At 39.6% G+C, this 22441-nt stretch overlaps 1 protein-coding gene across 2 annotated transcripts in view; it reads left to right on the top strand.

The window, feature by feature from the left end:
- sema4ab (sema domain, immunoglobulin domain (Ig), transmembrane domain (TM) and short cytoplasmic domain, (semaphorin) 4Ab) overlaps positions 1–22441 on the top strand; it is a 50447-nt gene that overhangs the window by 2694 nt on the left and 25312 nt on the right. Inside the window, exons 1-2 of one of the 2 annotated variants that reach the window (XM_053489879.1) lie at positions 563–687; positions 15949–16195. In XM_053489879.1, the coding sequence (XP_053345854.1) occupies positions 16090–16195 (106 nt within the window). In that variant the 5' untranslated portion in view covers positions 563–687; positions 15949–16089. Of the gene's footprint in view, positions 1–562; positions 688–15948; positions 16196–22441 lie in introns of those variants that run through there. The other variant, XM_053489878.1, reaches the window with a different exon arrangement.

Below are 22441 nucleotides of genomic sequence, written 5' to 3'. Positions count from 1 at the left end.
TTCAGGTTATATTTGTTGACGCAGTGCAAAGTTCACGGGTGTTTTCCGACTTCCACAGTATTTCGTTGTATTTTGTTGATTCAGGAACACGTTGTGTACGAGCTCTGTTTGTTTCCCATGATGGATTTCTCACTAACTATCTGAGTTTACAACTGAATTCAACGGGAATGAGGTGTAGCTCATAATATATCAAAGATTTGCAGGTTTCACAAGTGTTGGCGATTAATAAATGATCTGCTTTACTAAAAAGAGGACATGGATAAACTTTGTTTTCATCATGCATGTTCGGCCTTTTTCCCCACTCGTCACATCATGCCCGGGTCCATGCATCGCTTTGGCGGTGGAATTTACCTAACTACTTATTTTTTCCCCTTATTTTTTACTTACACCATGTCGTGACACCCACTCGCCCACGCCGCCGTGTTTACTAATGCGCATCTCAGACGAGGCGGAGCTGGACGCGTCTGTGTCTCTGTGTCATGATGTGCAAAAACTTGTCAGCACCTACTTAAGTGGAAAGCATTAAAAGCTTAACTTTTAGCGATGTACGTCAGAGCAAGTCGCAGAGTCGGGATTTGCAGTGCAGCCACTGGAGGCTCGAACCTTTCGTGAGGAGGAAACGCGGCGGTTAAAAGAGTGCACGAGCGGCTTTGTGAATGAATTGAGCTCAGGGAGATGACACCGAGGGTGAGTAGTGCTGTTCACACCCATTATTAGAAAAGACTGCCTGCGAAGCCTAAGGAGAGGTTTAAAGCTTTTGTCTTTGTGCCTTTTGTTTAAGCAGGACAGTCTCATCGAGGGATAAATCTCTTTTATTTCTTTTTTTCAAGACAGACCTGCTCGGCATCATATCCATGACATCAAAACAACAATTAGCATCAACTTGTACGGCCCTATTCAGATTTCGGGCGCTTTAAATCCCGGTATGTAGATGTGAATTGGCCGAGATGTTAACACGATGTGCCGTTGAAGGAAAACAATCAGCAGCATTGCTGGCGACTTCCTGTTACCATGGCAATGTTTTCTTATAGGCTTAATCTGTCGGTGCTGTGCTATCACAATAAATCATCTTCCTTTTTATTATTTAAAGAACACTAAACACTGTATGGAGAAAAGTATGTGCACCCCATGACCATCACGTTCTTCTTTCAATTGTAGAAGGCACACAGTTGTATAGATCGTCTTCGTGTTGTAGCATTACAGTTTCCCTTCATTACAACCAAAGGCTCAATCGTGTTCCAGCATGAAGATCCCCCTATGCATGAAGCAAGCTCAGTGAAGAGTTGGTGTGTTTAAGGTTGGAATAGAAGAACGCTTTCAGATCTCCTTTCTCAAATAATGTTTTTTTTTGGGGGGGTGAATAGGAACCGGAGTCTCTGCGATGCCCCAGCATCAGCACAAATGAACACAAATCCCTACAGAAACACTCCAACATCTGGTGGAAAGTTTAGCTGGAGTAGTATTCTTCAGGTATATTGTGTAGAAAACAAATTGCTTAAGAACTAAAATATGTTCATAGTTTACCATTAAATCCTCTGCATCTCATAAGAAATGTTACCATGTTAGTCCAATGGTATCCGTATCTTGACTGCACCATGGTATTCATTTGCTATTATATTATTATTATTATTATTATATTTGGTATTAAATATATTACATGTACCACACTATGATATATAGTTCTACAATGGTACATACTTTGGTACTATCCTACTAATATAAACCGTAGGATGATAGAGTACCATTGGGTACCGTCGTAGTATTATGGTGTGTACGTCAGTATATTGGTGAATATTATAGTACTTATTGGTTACCGCATGAGCTACTAACGTTCAGCAGGTATTTAATACAGCACTTCCTGTACTGTACTATACCATACCGTTAATATGTTCTAACATTTTAATATTCTTTAATACGAAAAAAAAGAAAACATCCCATAAGATGTGGGTTAAATTATAGTACATCCCATAATATATTACTTCGTATTTCAAACATTACCATGGTAGGCATTGTAGGACTTACTATATCTTAACATAGCTTATATAGTACAGTATGCTCAAATACACCATATTAGATATGTGCTGAACTTTGCTAGCCACTTTGGTATCCAATAAGTACTATAGTATTCACCAGTGTATTGTAGTATACTCCATAGTACCACCATGGTAACCAATGAAATACCACAGTACTACACTCTAGTGCATACCATAGTAAGATGTGTGATGGGATATTGTTCTTTCTTAGTTTCAGTATGTAACAGTGGGTTATGAATGATACCCATGTTGTAGATTGAAGCTGATGGGAAGTGTGTGTGTGGTTTTTGGGTGTGTTATGAGAAGCCTGGACCTTTTGGAAGGATTGCTGAAGGTTTAACTAGACGCATCAGCCGTACAGTGTAATGGATGACCTAAAGGAAAAGATGAGCAGTACTGAGTGTGCTGAGCACATACAGGATGTTGTGTAGCAACATTATGAGTAAGCCTCAGCATGACCCAGCTGTGATCACTGTGTTCTTCTGTACATCCTCCCCTTTTTCTGCCTGTCAGGCAGTACTGAAAATTCAGGCACAACATTTTCCTCAGTTGTTGTTGGTTTTTTTTCTTTCTTCCCCCTCTTTTCATGTTCTGTCAAGAATCTCCACGCTGTTCGGTTTGCACATGTTTTCTTCTGGACCCTGTTCCACATCTAATCTTTCTGCTTTGATTTTTGGACTCATTTAAAGTGCAGCCGAAGCTGGGACTCGTCCCAAACCTCAGCACCCTGCCCTCTTTTTTCCCCCATTTGTTTTCTCCTCCTCATTATTCGCTCTGAAACACCCAGTGCTGGTGAAGTTTTTGCGTGCTAGTGTGAAATGGAGAGAAATTTGTCAGCGGACAGATTATTTTTCTTGCAGCCCCTCCCTACTCGAGGTATTTTCTTTCCACTTTCTGCTCACAAACTTTCTCTCTCTCTCTCTCTCTGTCTTATAGTTGACCTGTGAAATTTCATCAGTGACTCGTAAAAAAGAGGAAACACTCCATATGAAGAAAAAGTTACTGTGTTTACAGCATCCTGGCTGTGTTCCAAACGGCACGCTTAGACTAAAAAGTGCATTAGGCATTTAGTCAAAGATCCTTTTTTATGATTTATATATATAAAGTACACCAATCATTCATATTGTTGTAACCTTTCACAGGTGATGTAAATTACATTCATTATCTCGTTACAAAGGCATCTGGAAAGAGGTGTCATATATTGGCCAGCAAGTGAACATTTTGTCACGTTGAACGTGTTTTTGAAACATAAAAATGGGGCAAACGTAAAGCTTTGATTGACTTTGACAATAGTGATGGCTAGACGTCTTGGTCAGGGCAACTCCAAAACTGCAAATCATGTGGGATGTTGCCGGTCTGCAGTGGTCGGAACCTACCAAAAGTGCTCCAAGAAAGGAAAACCAGGGAAACCAGAGACGGGGTCATAGACGGCCAAGGCTCACTGATGCATGAGGGGAGTGAAGGCTGGACCGTGTAGTCTGATCCAACAATCCAATAGAAGAGCCCCTGTTAAAAGTTAATGCTGGTTCTAGAAGGAAGGAGCCCCAGAGCATAATACATAGTGGTTTGTTGCGTATGGGCCAACATAGCTGCAGAGCGGTCAGGGCGCACATGCTAACCCGTGTCCTCCACTGAAAGCTCCTACATTATTGGGCACATAAGCATTCCGAACCGGACCACAGAGTAATGGAAGAAAGTGGTCTGGTCGGATAAGTCACATGTGGTTGGCTGGGTGGGTAATTTTGGTGGGTTACTTGGGGATGAGCTGACACCAGGATACATTAGGGAAGGAAGACGACCCGGGAGAGGCAGGGTGATGGAAATGGGTCCAGCCATTACTTTACTTTGATGGTATCTAAACACTAGTGAAACGCTGGAATTACATTTATGGCATTTGGCAGACACCCTCCAGAGCGACTTACTTATTATACATCTGAGCAGGTGAGGGTTTAGGACCTTGCTCAAGGGCCCAACAGCGGCAGCGTGGTAGTGGTGGTGGGGTTTGAACCTGGCTCTTTCTGATCTGTCCAATGCCTTAGCCCATGAGCTACCCTTATCTAAACATTGTTGCTGACCAAGTTACACCCTTCATCCAAGCAGTGCTTCCTGATTGTAATAGGCTTAAACCGAAAATGGTTTAAGGAACATGACGAAGAGATCAAGTCTGTTGGGGATTTGTTTACCACTGTATATTAATGTGCTACTATTCGCTTTGTCGCTGGAAGACAAGAGCTGTGCCTCAAAGTGAAAACGCCCGTCACACCCGATTTTCCTAACGGCTGTCTTTACCCTCAGGTTTCTCCCAGATTAAAGAGTCAAACTGAAAGCTCCTCTCTGATTGGTTGCTTTCTTGACTTGCATTGTTGCTCTTAAGGGCCATCTAATCTGCTTGGTTGTTTTTGCTGAACCTTGTTTACACCGCGCTGCCTGCTTTAACAGCAGGGTACAAAAGTCCCGAGTCCACCCCAAAACTTGATTTCCTCGTTTGTGTTAAAAGTAAATCCTGCTTCTTTTTGCACCAGTGTGGAACAGTGCGGTGTTTATCGAGTACAGATCATCGGTTAGCTGTAGGGAAGATGGCGGTTAACACTGCATGGGTAACTGGCTGATTACCTGGAGTTACGTGTGTGTGTGTGTTTATCAGAACAAGATGATCAAGACAAGATGAACATGTGTGATATCATGAACTTTTTCCCATCTCTCCGAGCTGATTAAAAGCTTAGATAAGGGGTGTTCAGGTAAAATGTCTGAAGTTACAGATTTCTGGATAAGCATCTAACCATTCTGACATGTGAACATCAGAGTTAGAGCTTAACCATTAATTAGAAATGCATAAATGCATGTTTGACTCGTTTCTCGCTTTAAATGTAAATTTTATCATTTCAACACATTAGGTATTAGGGATGGGAATCACCAGGAGCGACCCGATACGAAATTATCACGATACCCAAGTGACGATTCGATTTGTATTACGATTTCAATGTAATACAAATATATATTCAGATTTTGTTTCAATTCTAAACAAACTTAGCAAATAATTTGCTTCTAAAACACAGGACGCCGTCCTGCCTGACACTGGGTGAATAGTTTAAAGCACTCCACCTGTAGGATTTAAAAGGAACTGCAACATTTTAACTCGAATGCAAACGTATTTGGATAAAAAATTAATGTGAAAATATAAATTTTGGAGTAATGCACGTATCGCCACACACAAAAACCTTGATCTTAGCTATGATCTCTATTAGCTATGATTAGTGTTTTCATATTGAGTGTGTTCTCAGGTTCACATCTCCGTCTTTAAAGGAAACGACACCAGGATGTGAACAAGACAAGAGAAGTGAGAGTTTCCAGGGACTCTTTTTTTTTTTTTTTCTTTTCTAAAAAGCGATCGTTTCAAGTCATCCTACAGCTTCATTTGCATTATTGTGACGTCTCAAGTGTATTTATTTTTATATTATATATAAAAATATATTATATTTATTTGTTCTTTCTTATGAGTCTTGAGTACGGAAAATAAGCGCAGGTACATGCGTGTGTTCAGTGTAAACACTGTCATGGAGAAACATGATGTCATGGAGGTTCAAACTTTCACCTAAAGCATGTTTAGGTTTCACAGTTTGAACCACAACCCTTATTCAGTGTCCTGACTCGAGGGTTTTCACCATCAACATAATGTGAAATCCAGGAGGAGGAGTAGAGAAAATGTTGGACTCAAGAAGCTCTGCTCGGGGGATAAGGATGTACGAGAGAATGAGGTGGAATTGGAAGATGAGTGGATGGATGAGTGGGTAAGGTTGAGGGCGCTTGACAGACTTGAGCAGTGTTTCACAGAGGGTAGGCCACAAGGGGTAGGTAAGAGTACTGCTTAAAATAATTATGGTTAAGATATTTAGTTTTCGAAAGGAATCAAATCTAATAAATCAAAGCCCTGAGATTTAAACAATGTGATATTCTTCATTTATCTTAGTATCATGTGTTAATCTGAAGTTAGAAGGTTTTCACATTTCAAATTGTGCTCCAGCCTTGTTAATTTTGGGAATGGCTGCATTATTATGGAAGTAATTTTATTATAAAACATATTTGGATGGTATATTAGTTATAGATATCAGTTTACTAAGTCTAGTTTTGAACTTATGCAATACTTCAGATGAAATTTTAAAAAATGATGGAGAAATGAAAGGAGAACTTAAATTTAAAGAAATCAAATTGTGACCATTAGATCAGATATATTCAGATTTTCAAATTCACATTTTGTTTTTAATGTATATATTCTTTCTCTCTTCTTCTTTTTCTTCTTATTATTATTAGACAGGAGAATTCGATTCATTTATGTATTATGATTCTTGTCCTTATCATGAGTCTTTTGTATGGCAATTCATGCATCTTTTTTTTTCTTTTTTTTTGACGGATCTTATCAGTTCATCTGATGATCCCCATCTGTCATTATTGCTGTTCCTTCTCTAATCAGAGCTAAAATGTGCTCGTATGAGACTAAAGTGAAACGACCGTAGGGGAAGCCGAAGATGACCCTCCAGCCCGACGGCATGGTTTCCCTCTGATCGGCATCAATAAACTGTTCATGACTCCAAACATTCAGCCTGTTGCCTGAGGAGGGAAACGACAAAACGGGTATAAATCTTCTTTGTCCTGAAATGGCTTACGATCGAACGCGTCCTCAGGCGACTGAAACCCAACACGCAGGGGGAGTCGGTCGACGCGGGTCATGTTTGTGCTGCTGAGAAAGTCTGGAGGAGTTGCAGATGCCGAATAGTTGAAGAGTTCCCAACATCTCATAATGAGAATTCCTCACAATTCCAAGAAGCGCAGCGGACTCGAATGTCCCTCCGGCTTTTTAAAAACCACGACCTCCAGGGCTTCACAGGACAACATGGAGGCTTGTTATGTTAAAACCAAACATCAGACAGGATGTAGCCGCGTGTTGTGGTGGTGGTGGTGGTGGGGGGGGGGGTGATTGGTGGTACAGAGCTACCTGAACTGCTAGCCTGAGCAAGACCGTAACTCGATTACTTAACAGCTAATAAACACACAACACCATGACACTGCTGACCTGAAGTAAAGCAAACCATGAGCAGGTATTACCGCACACGTCTTCTGTACTCTTTTTTTTAATTCCCAGCTGTTCTCTGTTTCACCTCAAAACAACAACAACGTGGTAAAGACTGACAGTAAGAGAGAGTTCATGAGAAACCTGAAATATCTTTGTAAGAATAACACAATTTAATCTTTTTGCTTTCGTTTGGATTTTGATTTAGACTAGGTTACATCGCGAACATTTCATATGACCTGTATTATAATATAACAAGCTAACAAACATTCATTGTTCAAGGTTAAACCACTAAAGTACAACTTCAAACATTCAATACAAAGCTTTATCATCACATTCAATCAATCAAAAAAGTATAAAAAAGGTTTTACAAAATAAGTTATACAAATATATTGTGATCTTTCGACATATTCGGATCTTCGGGTAACTATAAATAACGTAAAGCGCTAAGCCGAACTTCGTAATAATAAACGCTTTTTGTTTTTTCAGTCAAGTTTTAGATAAAAAATCAATTCACGCTTTTTAAATGAACATTTCTAAGTTCATAAACTTAGAAATGTGTGAAGTTATCAAATTGTTAAATTCCTTAAAAGATGTATGTACTACAGCAAACTGCTTCTATTAATCTTAAATTCTTGCATTTTGCAAGAGTGTAGCTTCTTCCTTTGGTTAACTTTGACATTTGGTGCAATACTGCCACCTACTGGCTGGAGGTTCGAGCAGGATATTGTCAGGTAAAAAACGCATTGTCGCTTTATAGATGATGATGATACTTCAAAAAATCAACAACACAAAGTAAACAGCATTTCAGTGTTTATTAGGTACTTTTAGTAATTTTAAGAATATTTTAAAGTTATAAGAAATATAGCTGCTTGAGAGAAATCAGAGAAGGAACCTTGGTGCTGTTAAATCGAATCGAAAGATGTAACGCTCAAAAATCTAATTGATTAGACAGTTTACATGTGATTCTCAGCTCCACGTTTTGATTAGAGCTGTGCGATTTAGTCGATTATTGATGGGTTGGTTTTCCATTTGGGAATCGCTTCAGATTCACTTTCTGAATCTTCTGACAGACTTTCTCAAGTTTGAGTTAAATTTGATAAAAATTATACATTTCTTAAAAATATACCACAGCCTCTGCAAATTGATTTCATCTTCTGTGTCTTTGTGAGATTATCACTTCATCTTTTGAGTTCTGGTGATCGGTGCAGTAACGCCACCTACTGGACGGAAGTGTTGCACTGAGGATTGACAGAAGACCAAGATCATCGCTTAAACAATCACCAACACAAGTTACACAGCAATTACAATGCATATTAGATATGTTTTGCAACTTTTAATAGAGTGGTACCTCGGCATACGATATTGGTAAATTTCTTGCAAAATTTCAGTTCTCACGCCGGAAGTTTGCGGGGCATTTTTGCCTTAAGAACTTTTTGCACGAAAGTTACCTCAGCATTCTTAGCCTTTTTGGCATACGTGACCGAACTGAGCCAAATCGAGCGCCGGATAAGTTGTGCGTTTGCCGGGGAGCCACTCAAAACTGAGGTGGCACAGTCGGTTAAGGCTACAGGGTAACTGATTGGAAGGTTGAGGGTTCGAGCCCCAGTCACTGTTGAGCCCTTAAACAAGGCCCTATCCTGCTGGAAATTGGTAATAATAGTAATACTTTTGGGTGCCTGGAACGAATTATCTATATTTACATTATAACCTATGTGAAGATGTGTTTCACAGTATGAAATTTCGCATTAATGGATAAAATTTGTATGCAGAGTTACCGCTGTACTTAAAAACTTATAATAAATGTAGCTGCTTGAAACAAATCAGACAAGTAAACATTAGTGCTGTCGAATTGACCTGAACTGAAAATCGCAATGTCCAAAAATCTCAAATTTACAGCACTATTCATGACAAATTACACAGTAACAGGGAACATCAGCACACTTCAAGGCATCATGCCCTTTTATTCTTCGAGAGCGATTTGTAGTACATCTAAGACAATGCAGAGCAGTGAAGGCTTTGTGATCGTTGTTAGAGTTGTCAGTCCTGATCGTAAAGCAACACACGGCTATAAACAGCCTTTATTGCCAGTCAGTCCTGACTGTAGTGTCTTTCCTGTTCCGTGTGTGTGTGTGTGTGTGTGAGCAAGGATATCTGGATCCTCTGGTATGTTTAAGTGTGTGTGTCACGCACACACGTACACACATGGAGCTGAGTAATATATGATCTCAAAGATCTTTCTACAGGATTTTTTGCATTCGTCCTGAACGTAATCCTCACACAGGTAGGCTTTAGTCAGCGTGTGTTATGACAGATGACTTGAGTGATGTACAGCTGTTATTACTTCGAGGCTGGTTTATGCATGCTCGTTGAACACACAGACAGCTCGATGACTTGTAGAGCCTTGTTTTCCCCCAGCAGCAGATTAAAGGTCAGTTCCAAGTAACGGCGGGGACGTGCCGCGCGGGACGGACGTGCACAGGCTTGCGTGTGCTGGATTCTAGGCGTAAGGAGGTTCTCTGGAGATGTTGAATTGAGGCTTGATCTCCTCATTCAAAAGAGATAAAAGCTTAATGACGCTAAGAAAATAAAGCATGGTGCATGAAATCTAAGGCTAACGGTTGCGCTGATGTGTTTAGTTGCATTTAGTGTTAAACATGATTTATGGCAAAATCTCTCATCAAAAGATTCTTTTTCTTGTATTCCTGAAGACTTTCCTGTGATGCAAAACGCTCAGAACAGACGCCATCCTTAAAGACAGACAGAAAACATTGATGATCTATAAACTTTTTCATTTGCTCCGGCACAGGTTTTTTTTTTACGCCAGATGCCCCTCCACGGGTCTGGGACTGGCACTGTATCCACTGGCTGGTATGCCAACCATCGACGGCAGGGCACGAACCCGGATCCTCAGATCCCCAAATCAACAACCCAGAGCCAAAACCGTCTGCGCCATCCTGACGTTCTATATGTTTTTCAATTACCAAACATTATCGTTCGTCTTCAAAGCGGTGCTTTGACGCAATCAACGCATCAGAGCTGCTGTTACTGAAAATGAATCAATGCCTTCTGACCAATCAGAATAGGAAATTCAACAGCCTTGTGGTATCAGAGGTTTTTTAAGCAATTTGCGATGACTGACACACACTATTACCTTACTCTGAATATTCCACTATTGCTGTGTACACACGCCATCACCAGACTCGCCACCTTAAGCCTTGTGATTCATGTGACTCATGTATCAGGTTCACCGAGTGATTTGTGAGTCATTTGACGAGACTGGACAAACCGTGGGAATCAAATGATCTTTCAACGAGCGATTAGAATAATGCCGTCGAGAGGACGGATTTATTTACTTCTTATCACGTTGGATGTTTTTATGATGTAATAGAGTAATACACATGCAGGACATTACTGTCAGTCTCTGTAGATAGAGGCTTTCGGGATGAGCCAGTCCATCTGTTTAACGTTCACACAACCTTTGAGCTTCTGGTTGATGATTCCAAAGAACTGAAGAGGAAAACCCATGTAAACAACAACTCCACACAGTAACTGGACTGTTTAAAAGCTGGATTCTGTTGATTCAGTGGATCGACCAGCAAAAGATCCAATATATTGTATAACCAGGTTAATCACACAGCTTTGTAGAACAGGCCTTTCCATAGGGTAAGAGGAATCGAACACTTTTAGATGTGCTGTAATCGGAAAACAATCAGCGTTTACTCAGCTTCTGCTATGATTAGTTTTCTGCAAGTGCGCGCCAAGAAGTGAATTTTTGACTTAAATCGGAAAAAGAGAAATAGTGTAAAGTGCACTGATGACTGGTGTGTGTTTTTGTGTGTGTACGTGCTGAGCTGCTTGTACTGATGAATGAGGATACAATACTATATAATTAGATACTTGTTAATCTCAGACCATTCAAGTTTGGCCACTAACTGTCACTGTCCGATATCAGTCGCAGTGTAGATGTGTGTGTGTGTGTGTATTGGAACGGTTTCATTTTTGATTTTATATCTTGTTTTTTCTTTCATTCTTTCTTTTTCTTTTTTTCTTTTTTGCTTCACAAACCCCAACCCCAGAGCCGCAACAGTCCCACAGAGCCGCCAGTACTCTGTGAACAGCAACTCCCGGTGGATCATCCAGTACGGGATTAGAGAGAAATGTTCAGCGGAATTCTTAGAAATCACACGCACGCACACACTTTTTCACTTATCAAAATGTTTTCTTATCCAGGCAGTCAGTTAGTCGCAGCTGTAAAAGCACACTCAGTGCTGAGTCAAAAGAACCAGATCTGCAGTGTGAGCGCAGCCCAAAGGAACATTGTTGCACTGTCGTTCCATCAGACTGGATTGAAGAATGAGGAGATTTGATGTAGATGTCATTCACACACCTGTGGAATAAAAAAAGCTTTGGGATTTGGTGTTAATGGAAAATGAATTGGGAGTATTTATGGTGGGAACAGTTACTCCAGTTCCAGATATTTTCCCGTTCACATTTTAGGCCATATTGCTCAATTACAATTTTTTGGTCAGATTGGATTTACATACGTCTAGACGGTTCACGTTTATAATTACAACTGACTGTACTTTTACTCTAATGTGGACGCATCTATTCTAGCAGTTAGTCGGCTGTATTTGTTGAGGTCCGGATGAAGGAATAAAGCCAGACGGCTTGATTTAGCTGTTTTAACAGCACAGCTGTGAAATCAAAAAGTTGCCTGATTTGTGATCTGCCCGTCCTCGTTAAAGGCACGTGACCATGTATCCGATACTGTATATACCTGATCTAATGTAGGTCCACGTTCAAAAGTGACTCAGATCTGATCTAAAAAAAACCTAAGATTTGAGCGTACAGACACCAAAAAAATCTGATCTGTGTCACATAACGTTAAAAAAAAAAAATCGGTTTTGTGTGTTCAGACACAAAAAAATCAGAAAAAGAAATCAGATTTGAGTCACTAGTGGCTGCCAGTGTGAACGAATGTGAACACTTGTTCATGATTTTATCCTCATATATAGTCAGTTATTGAATTGATGACTTAATTTGTTTGTATAAGTCAGGACGGTTATTTACGTGTAACCGTACACTCATCAATTTAATTTATCGCAACTCTTTGCGATATAGATATTGTGTATAAATTGATGAGTGTACGGTTACACGTAAATAAAAAAGTATACCAATTTTAGTGGAGGTTAAGAAAGAAATATATATATTTTTTTAAGTAGCCGGTGCCTAGTGGAGTCATAATTTGTCTTTTTGAAAGGTTTTGTTGTTTTTACATGCAAAAATATGATTATACTGTTGGAGATTGGTAATATTGGTAATATTTTTGGGTGGCTGGAACAGATTATCTGCGTTTACATTATTTCCTATGTAAAAATGCGTTTCACAATATGACATTTTGTCTTAAAAAGTCGCCTCTAAAACAGATTAAGTTTGCTGTTTTTTGGGATAATATAACAAGGTTGGGAATTAAATTTGAGTGATTTGCATATCAGATTATCAGATCACTAAAGTTTCTTTTTTTAGTGTAATTCTGAATGAAACAGCTGTTCAGTCTGATCGCTGAGCTGTAATTCATGACCGCAGGCTCTTATGAAATGACTGCTCTTCTATTAAAGAGCACGTTTTCCAGTCCGTGACTGCACTCGACTCATCTCTGTACATGCACCGTCTGAATCCTCTTGCCTCATTGCCATGTTCCCTTTTGTTCATGTGCTTTGATTTGACTCATTTTGCCCAAAGGTGCTTCCTCTGAACGGAAAAAAAACCTCAGAAGAAACAAACAAAGTTGGTTTTGTCTGAGGGTTTGAGAAACCCTGGCCTTTTGGGCTGAAGTCCTTGGCTTATTGCGTGAGCTGGGCTTTTGTGCTTTCCCTGATGGGGTTTTGCCAGGAACATCCAGGTTCCCTTTTGACTACACTGGGGTGTTGGCAGGGTAGAAGAACATGAATGAGTGTGACTGATTAACAGCGCTGTGCTGTGACTGCAAAGGTCCGTTCTTCGTACGTCGCTTGACACATCTGAGATGAACTGACACATTTAAGATGAGATCATCGTGTTAATTCTGATCCGGCTAAGTTGGTTTTTCGAGCTCACCTGTTGTTGATGATTAGTGTAGCTGGATTATTGTGCGTTCGTGCGTTGGTTTAAAAGGCGATATGCATCGACAGTAGAAACACTGATCACAAGCCCTGCGATTGGTTGACGAAATGGAAAAAGAGCGGCTCAACTTTTTTTTGTAACATGTGTTATGCGCTAAAATGCCCCCCGCCATGGATCCCCCCCCCCACATAATCGCTAACAAATATTATATTAGAACATAAATTCATAGGTTAATGATGTACAAATTACAAATTACATGAGACAAAAAAATAAAATAAGCAATATGAAAATAAATGTTGTATATGAAAAAATAGAAATATTATATATTTTTTTTTAAATACATGTATACTTTTATATTATTTTATAATAAAATTAGTTTCGTCCAATTTTTCATTATATATTTTTTTATTATATATAAATATTTATTTGCATATTCATGACAAGCCCCTGAAAAATAAATGTGTTACAAAATAAACATTATACAAGAATTTATATTAATGGTCTTGACGGCTGTCTCGTGCCTAGGGTTTATTATAATAGTAATATCATATTTGATGTTAATAAACCTATGAATTTATGTTCTAATATAATATTTGATAGCGATATATATATTCAAGATACTTTTCTTTCCCACGTGAGTCAGTCCGCGTCAGTTGTGCTCTTTAACCAATCAGATGTGACCTCGCCATTTCAACCAATCATAACCCGCCAGGAGCACAGGCTAAATCCTGTTTATTTTTTGTTCTAAGAGTGATGTTAAAGCCATGAGCTATAAAACATGGAACTGTGAATACTTTAAAAAACTTAAACTTAAATATTGAACCTAAATAGTTCATTAAAAATGTTTAAAACGCTTTTAACAGTTGTCATTGTCGCAAAGCAGCTTTATCAAAAGAATCAAAGCTTGTATGAAATGTGTATGAATCAGAATGATAAGATTGTCCCTAATGAGCGAGCCGAGGACGACGGTGGCGAAGATAGTCTCCCTGAGACAGCAATAGGAATGCTTGTACGGGAAAAGTACAGGAAATCTTAGTCCCGGTTTGACTTGAACCTATATATGATGATGCTTTGTGTGTGTTTGTGAGGTTTCAGTAATATATATATACTGGATACCAGATTTATACAGTATGTGTACTGTGTATATATACACACACACAAGCTTCATCATATATACGCACATATATATATATATATATATATATATATATATATATATATATATATAATAGCTAAAAAAAATTTATGACACTTCAGGAAAAGAAAACTATTATGATGTATATTATGTTAATATAATAATAATAATAATATATTATTGTGATATTATCATATACACTCAGCAAAAAAAGAAACGTCCTTTGACTTTCAACTGTTTTTACTTTCAGTAAACTTAATGTGTAAATATTTGTATGAACACTAAAAGAGTCAACACCATAAGACATAAACTAAAAATGTTTCCCAATGTGTCCCTGAATGAAGGGAGGCTCAAAATCAAAAGTACCAGTCAGTATCTGGTGTGGCCACCAGCTGCTTGAAGTACTGCAGTGCATCTCCTCCTCATGGACTGCCTATTGCGGACAGTCTGAGCACTGATGGAGGGATTGTGTGTTCCTGGTGTGACTCGGGCAGTTGTTGTGACCATCCTGTACCTGTCACGCAGGTGTGATATTCGGATGTACCGATCCTGTGCAGGTGTTGTTACACGTGGTCTTCCACTGCGAGGATGATCAGCTGTCCTTCCTGTCTCCCTGTAGCGCCGTCTTAGGCGTCTCACAGTGCGGACATGGCGATTTATTGCCCTAGCCACATCAGCGGTCCTCATGCCTCCCTGCAGCATGCCTAATGCACGTTCACGCAGATGAGCAGGGACCCTGGGCATCTTTCTTTGGGGGTTTTTCACAGTCGGTAGACAAGTCTCTTTAGTGTCCTGCGTTTTTAGAACTGTGACCTTAAAAGCCTACTTTCTGTAAGCTGTTAAGGTCTTAACGACCATTCCACAGGTGCATGTTAATTAATTGATTGTGGTTAATTGAACATGCATGGAAAACATTGTTTAAACCCTTTACAATGAAGATCTGTAAAGTTATTTGGATTTTTACAACATTATTGTTGAAATACACAGTCCTGAAAAAGGGACGGGCCTTTTTTTGTTGAGTATATGTCAATATATAACATATAGCAATACATTATACTTTTTAAATATTTATACACGTTTTTGCTGACACACACTGCTGTGTTCCGAACCTTATCCCAGGTTACTTTGTTATATTTTTACTTTATATTTCTGTTTTATTTTTACTTTAAATATGCTTTGATATACGAGGGTTGTGATATACGAGCATGCTTGTATTTTACTTGTACGAGCAAGATTTGACTGTAAATCCACACTTGTGTTCTAAAGTGGTGTTCAAGTCAAACGGAGACTAATTGTTCCTTTAATTTCTATTCATGATTTGGTACGGCATATATCATCACTCTCCCTCTTTCTCTTTCTCTCTCCCTCACACACACACTGAGGTGTCTCGTGGGGTTAGTTGGAACTCAGTTTATATGTTATGATGATCTGACAAAGGTTTCGATGCTGATATCATCTGTTCTGATCCTGAGATATCAGTGCTGCACGGTGAAGAGCTGAGGTTTATGCTCAATTCTCGCCTCAGAAAGAGGAAGTGAGCTCTAGACAAAAAGGAAACAGTGACTGCTTCTATGTCAATAACTATGCACCTCCGTCTTCTCGCAAAACAGATGACATGACGGCGCTGACTTCCTGTGGGCCGTGCAAGCGGCGCGCAAGCTCGTATTGGACAGACGCAGAAAGACACGGCGGCGCCGAGACGAACGCTCTCAGATAGTGCACCTGCTCAGCCTCGTCCTCATCCAGGCAGGATGGTGTCCACACAGGCACGGCTCCTCGCCGTCATCCTCGTCTTCATCAGCAGCAGCAGCAGCAGCAGCCACGCTCAAATAATCCCCCGTGTCACCTTTCCTCTCGGTAAGATTTTCATCTTTTTTAATGAATCTTAGTTTATTGATCAGATAACAGCATGTACCAACAGCAAGGTTTTTTTTTTTGTTCCATGCATGCATTACAATAATAAATAAACCATCATGACAGGAGCCATGTGCTCTCTCTCTCTCTCTCTCCCTCGTGCTATCTATTGCATGTTTGCTAATCTGCTGCTTGTGAGTTCGTCCAGTTGTTGATCCAATGTGTATACTTTCATAAACCTCCCGAACAGATAACTTCAGATCAGCTCATGCATTAATAAAGCAAATCACGCCTTCATGCAGTGTGTTAGACTTAAATAAAGTGACAAAGTTCACAAACACGACGGGGTTAATGTTTTGTTTTCTAGAACGTTGCGCAATCCTGTGTGGTGATTTAGCAAATCCGTCACATGATGAACAACAAAAAACTGGTTGAGAGGTTTAGAAGATCCAGCTGTGTTTCTTCAGCTTTATCTTCCGGCTGCTCCCTTCGACCGAGCACGTTGTTTTAATTAGGCATTAGGCATCAGGATGTCTGCTCGTTAGGACCTGCACTGGGGAACACACACGGGGGCTGGGGCTGTACCGGGAAACGAACCCGGACCACGGTGGTGACGTTTTCCGACCAGGGGATCGGGTCTCAGCTACATTTGCATTCCTTTTACACACATCACATCTGTTTATTAATGCACTCGTTCTATTAGGTCATCGTTTCTATAGTAACCGTAGTAAGGGATTTTTTTTCTATGATGTGAGTGCTGAGGGTGTGACAGATTAGAGGTGTTATAAAACCAATAATCAGTAATTCCACAATAGTACATATACCTTTATAGAAATAAAAAAAGGAATAAAACAATTCAGGGAGTGTTGTGAAAGGACAATGAACTGACCTCGGAGTGATGATGAGGAAAAACTCAAGTCTCTTGGGATAGGTGCCCTAAGTGCCCCAAGTCTCTTGGGATAGGTGCCCTAAGTGCCCTACGTCTCTTGGGATAGGCTCTAGGTTCCCTCGACCCCGAATACAGGATAAAGCGCTATAGAAGATGAGTAAGTGTTTAGAATTTTAACAATATTTAAAAAAAAAAAATACTTATGGAATTGCAATACAAATCGAATAGGCACCTTCATCATATCGTGATGATATTGATAGATTCTATGACGTACAGTAGATGAACCGAGCTGCTCAATGACCACTAGGTGCCATGACATCACTTTCTCTGTCGATACCAAAATCATGATTATAAACTAATAATGATCCCAAAGAAGCACTTACATGGTATGGGGGATCAGATACTGGGGGAAATATAGTGAATATCCTGTAACGAACAGCAAAGACGAAAAGAAGTGAGACACACACACACACACACACACACACACACACACACACGTGCTCTGTTCTGTTTAGATGTAAACTATATTTATTGATGCAGCAAAGGACTTTGATGCTGCAAGGGAATAAAGGACGCTTGTGTGTGTGTGTGTGTGTGTGTGTGTGGCATTACAGACGCCGATGGTCAGATCACATAACAGTGTTTTTTTTTTTTTTATCTGACTTTCAAATCACATTTCCTCTTCTTTTTTATCTGACTTGAAACAATGAGTTTCTTTCAAGCACACGAGGAATAACGAGCTGCAGTTCACCACGCTGTCGATTCAGATGAATATTAATAGAGATGCACTGATTGTAATCTTCTTAGCCGATACCAGTCCCTGAGTTTTTAGTATTTTTATTTTTATTTTTTTATTTAAGTCCGTCCTGCTGATTCCGATTTCTTTTTTTTTTTCCTTCCATAACTATAATGTAATAATGGACAGCAAACGAAAAGTCTTTTTGTGAATTCAGTTTTATGTACACAATAAAAGACAGACGATTATGATGATGAAGATTCAGCAGGCAGGAAGAAGGTCTCATGTGCTAGTTCTGAGTCATGAGCGTCACGGACTGCGGCAAGATTCAAAGAACTTTATCAATCCCAGAGGGAAATGGCTCATTCTTGGTTACAGTTGCTCAAAGGAAAAGGTAGTAGTAAATAGAGGAAGAATGATAAATAAACCAAATTAAGATAAATAAGAATGAAATGCAATAATAAGAGTACCATATTGCACACTAAACATTTTGAATATCGTAAATATAAATTCAAAATACAGATATTGCACATGAGAGGAAAAAAGTTAAAGTATTGCTTAAGTTATACAGGTGTCTAATGTATTTATGTAATGTTGGATTATTACAGTATTAATACAGGTATGTAATACAAGCGCAGCGTCAGGATGCTAGACTCACATGACCGTCTAGTGCGGCTGTGATGGACGTGTCTGAGCGCGTGCGCCTCTCCCCCATGAGACCTCCCGGCTACAGAGCGCTGTGGCGAGATTCGAACTCAAGATCTCCAGATGACCGAGCAAACGCGCTTCTGTTGCATCACTCTGGTGCTCATGTGACCGGTTTATGACGAATCGGTTGTATCCGAGGCACCTGACGATGTGCTGTTATGGGAAAATAATCAACAGTAAGGTGGTATGATGAGGCCTAATGTGTACTAAACTAAAAGTGGACCATCCAAAAGCACCATGTGGTTAAGTGCTTTATTCCTCTTATACTGCAGCCCAGAGTTGCAATTTTATTATTCGTTGCACCACTTGTAAACAATTTGTAGTTAGATTTTTTTCACAGACTTCGTGGACTTTGAGTCGTTCCCGTAACCAGCGCGTCTGCTCGTCTCTCTCCCTGACACTGGAGACATGAGGACGCGCTGGTTAAGGGGACGACTCTTTATGTGGTTAAGTGTTTTATTTCTCTTGTACTACAGCCAAAATTTTATTATTCATTATAAATTAGAAGCTTTTTTTAAAAAAAAAAAAAAAAAGAAGCTATTTCTACATGGATGTTTTTGTCCCTTTGTCTTCTTGTCTCTCTGACGCCGGAGACTCCAACTAAACACGTCCGCGCATAATAAACGGTTTTTTATAACGAGGTTTTGACGCAGTCTCCGTGTCAGTTATTGTGGAAACCATTATTATTTCTGCAAATGATACAAAAATGAAAATCGATATATTTTTTTTCTCACAGTGTATTAGGATTCTGAACAATGGTGTAGTGTGTGTTGTGTATTGTGGGGCAGGGTGGAGTGTGGTGGGGGTGACTAAGTGTATGGTTTACAGGTCAAGAAAATGGTGTACACAGAGGAGGAAATGTAAGTGACTCGGGTCAGATTGTTTTGCTGAAGGAGATGAAGAGGCAGAGCTACGAAACCGCTGACTCGGGTGAAAAAAGTTGTTTTGTTTCTTTATTGTGGCTTGTTTTTAATGAATAGAGGGTTTGTTCTGTAGAGGCAGATGGTTACATCGGTTTTGTGTGTGTGTGTGGTTGGCTCGTTTTGCAAAGGCGACATGTTTCGGCGTTTTTTAAACTTATTTCTCAGTTTAACCCTTAACATGATGCAATTCTTTAAAACTAAAAATTTATAATAAAATCGTAAGGTATTTAAATATATTATTTTTTAATGATCAGCACCACCAGATGTTCCCCAAGTCGACAGCTTTATAAACCATGATTCTTTTGTTTTCTGTAAGGAGATAGAGTTAAATGGAAGGAGTCTCAAGAATCAGTGCTTTGTTGAACGAAAGTGAGAGAGACGGTTTATACCCGCGAGAACATGAACTAACCGGTTTCGTGGGATTAAATTTAACTGTAAACAGATGAAATGTATCAGCTGTGCTTTAATTAAATAATAAATAAAGTTGCTGGGGTACAATAGATGGGTTGAAGGATGAATAATGATTCCGTTCTGGAATCAGCTCCAGGTAGATCATTGCTTATTTTCCTCTAACAGCACTCCCTGAACTGTTGTGTTCTTTACAGAATACATTTATTAACTTGCACCGCTAAACTGTAGCTCAGGAATCGGTTCAGTCTGATTATTTCCCTATTGAAAAGCAATTAGTTTTTCTGTTCTGTACATTTTCAGCACCTGTAGAGAAATGTGCTAGAAGCTCACGTTACGTATCTCACGTCCGACGAAAAACTGTGTTTTTTTTTTGTGTGTGTGTGTGTGTTGTAAATGCGGTTTTGTTTTCTGTTTGAGTGTGAAGCTTGTTATTTCCCAATTTTCCGCACCACTCGAACACAGAATTGCTCAACAGGACCTCCTTTACGGGAATTTACAGAGAAATGCTGATCGTGTGTGTGTATTTTGTGTGTATTATTGAGCGAAAGTGACTACTGTACGTTTAACTTAACCGGAACACAAAGACAGATGTCAAGCCGTAAAAATCTGCCTCTGGTTCCAGACCCTCATCATGACTCTCATTACACAACTCCAACTCAGTAACCTTGATTATTAACTATAGATCAGTAAACTGGTACAGGATCATGGACATCTGAGGCTCACCCATGCTGGACCTGGCACAATTGCTAAAACCACGTCACCAACGTCCTGGTCCAGTCATGTCCAGAGCTGCCCCAGTGGCACACGTGGAACCGACACAGTACTCCTCTTCATGTTTTTATGTTCTAATGCTGATTGTGCTGTTGCTTCAGGCGTCACGGTGAGGTGTTAATGCTGACTGGTGTGAGGTAGTGTGTTCCTCTGGGGATAAACAAGACCCAACAGAAGCCAGGGTTCAAACTCCACTTCAATAGACAGGTTTAATTCGATACGGCACAGCAATAACACACCTCCTGCCAAATAATGACAGATTGAGGTGGATTTGATTATTTGGTAATTTCGGGTAAACATTAGCCTGAATAAATGTTCTTGCTCCTGGCACTATGGATCATTAAAGGCTTGGAAAAACAAACCAGGGGTGTATTGTAGGAAAATAATCAGAGATGGAGTTGATGTTACTGCACCATTGTATTTTTTCTCCCGTAGAACTATTATATTAATCACTACGCCATACAGACAAAAGTATTTGGTCAAACCAGTTGAATAGTAAATTCAGGTTTTAATTATCCCCAGTGAAGGGCAATCTTAATGCTTCAGGATACCAAGACATCTTGGACAATGCTATGGTTCCAACTTTGTGGCAACAGTTTGGTGAAGGCCCTTTTCTATTCCAATATGACTGTGACCCAGTGAACAAAGCAAGGACTTTATGGACTAGTTCTAATAAGGTGTGGAAGAACTTGACCGGCCCTAACACAGAACCCTGATCTTAACCACATGGAGCACTTTTAGGTATGAAGAAGTGGAACGGGGATTGCAAAAAGCCAGGCCTTTTCGTCCAACATCAGAGCCTGACCTCATAAATCCTCTACAGAATGGATTACCAAAGAAAACACCTTCAGAAATCGTTTGTGGACGGCCTTCCAAGATGAGTGGAAGCTGTTCTACTGCAGCTGCAAAACAGGTACCGACTCCATATTACTGTATATGGATACAACATCATTAGAGGTTTGGCCAAATACTTTTGTCTATATGGTGTACATACTATTATTACTAAACGCATTTTTTTGTATTTGTCCATGGTTAATTTTGTTGTCATTTACCTCCTGTGAAACGAGTTAGTTCCTGTACTTACTTGTAATAATACAGTCATAATAGAGTATCTTGTTAATAAGAAAAATTACACAGCTTCTGGGGTTTACTGGGAACCTACGGACTCTTCCAATCAGAGCACAGTGTCCTTAAATATATTAAACATCTTACCGAAAACTTCACCACACCAGTGACCATATGTATTCAAGTCAAACTGGGACTTTTGAATGTGCATAATAACAGGACACAATTGTGTGATTTAAAACTATTACAATCTCTGCACCTGCGTGTTTTAGGACCTCGTCTGGGAGTTATTACCACGTTTCTGACATTGCCACACGTGAAGCGGGCAAAACGGTCACTGAGAGAACTTTCTACCTTGATGGTGTCCAAGCACTAGTGCAACACTGGGATTAGTGTATCGGAGGATTATATAGAGACATAAAAGGCGTTTTTACTGTGTTCTGTTATTCTGCATGATCAAAAGTAACAGTTTGACTTGAACACGCCTCATAGTGTGGTTCATTGTTAAATATCACGCAGTTTCTGCTGTACTTCTCACATCCAAGGTTCGATAGAAGACAGTCATGTTCCTCATCACCGCAGACAGTTACTGAAAGCTGCTGCATGCTTTTTATAAAAATCATTTAATTTATAAATGTAAAATTGAATTTACAAAACCCAGTTTAACATTGATGCACAAATTAGTAACTGAGGAAGTGAGGCATGACATTACTGTGGGTTTATAATAAACGCATTTACTTTCGCAA

Source organism: Clarias gariepinus, chromosome 28, assembly GCF_024256425.1.
Source record: "Clarias gariepinus isolate MV-2021 ecotype Netherlands chromosome 28, CGAR_prim_01v2, whole genome shotgun sequence".
In the NCBI taxonomy this organism is placed as follows: Eukaryota; Metazoa; Chordata; class Actinopteri; order Siluriformes; family Clariidae; genus Clarias; species Clarias gariepinus.
Note: the sequence above shows the minus strand (reverse complement) of the source record. Positions and strands in the feature narration are given on the sequence as shown.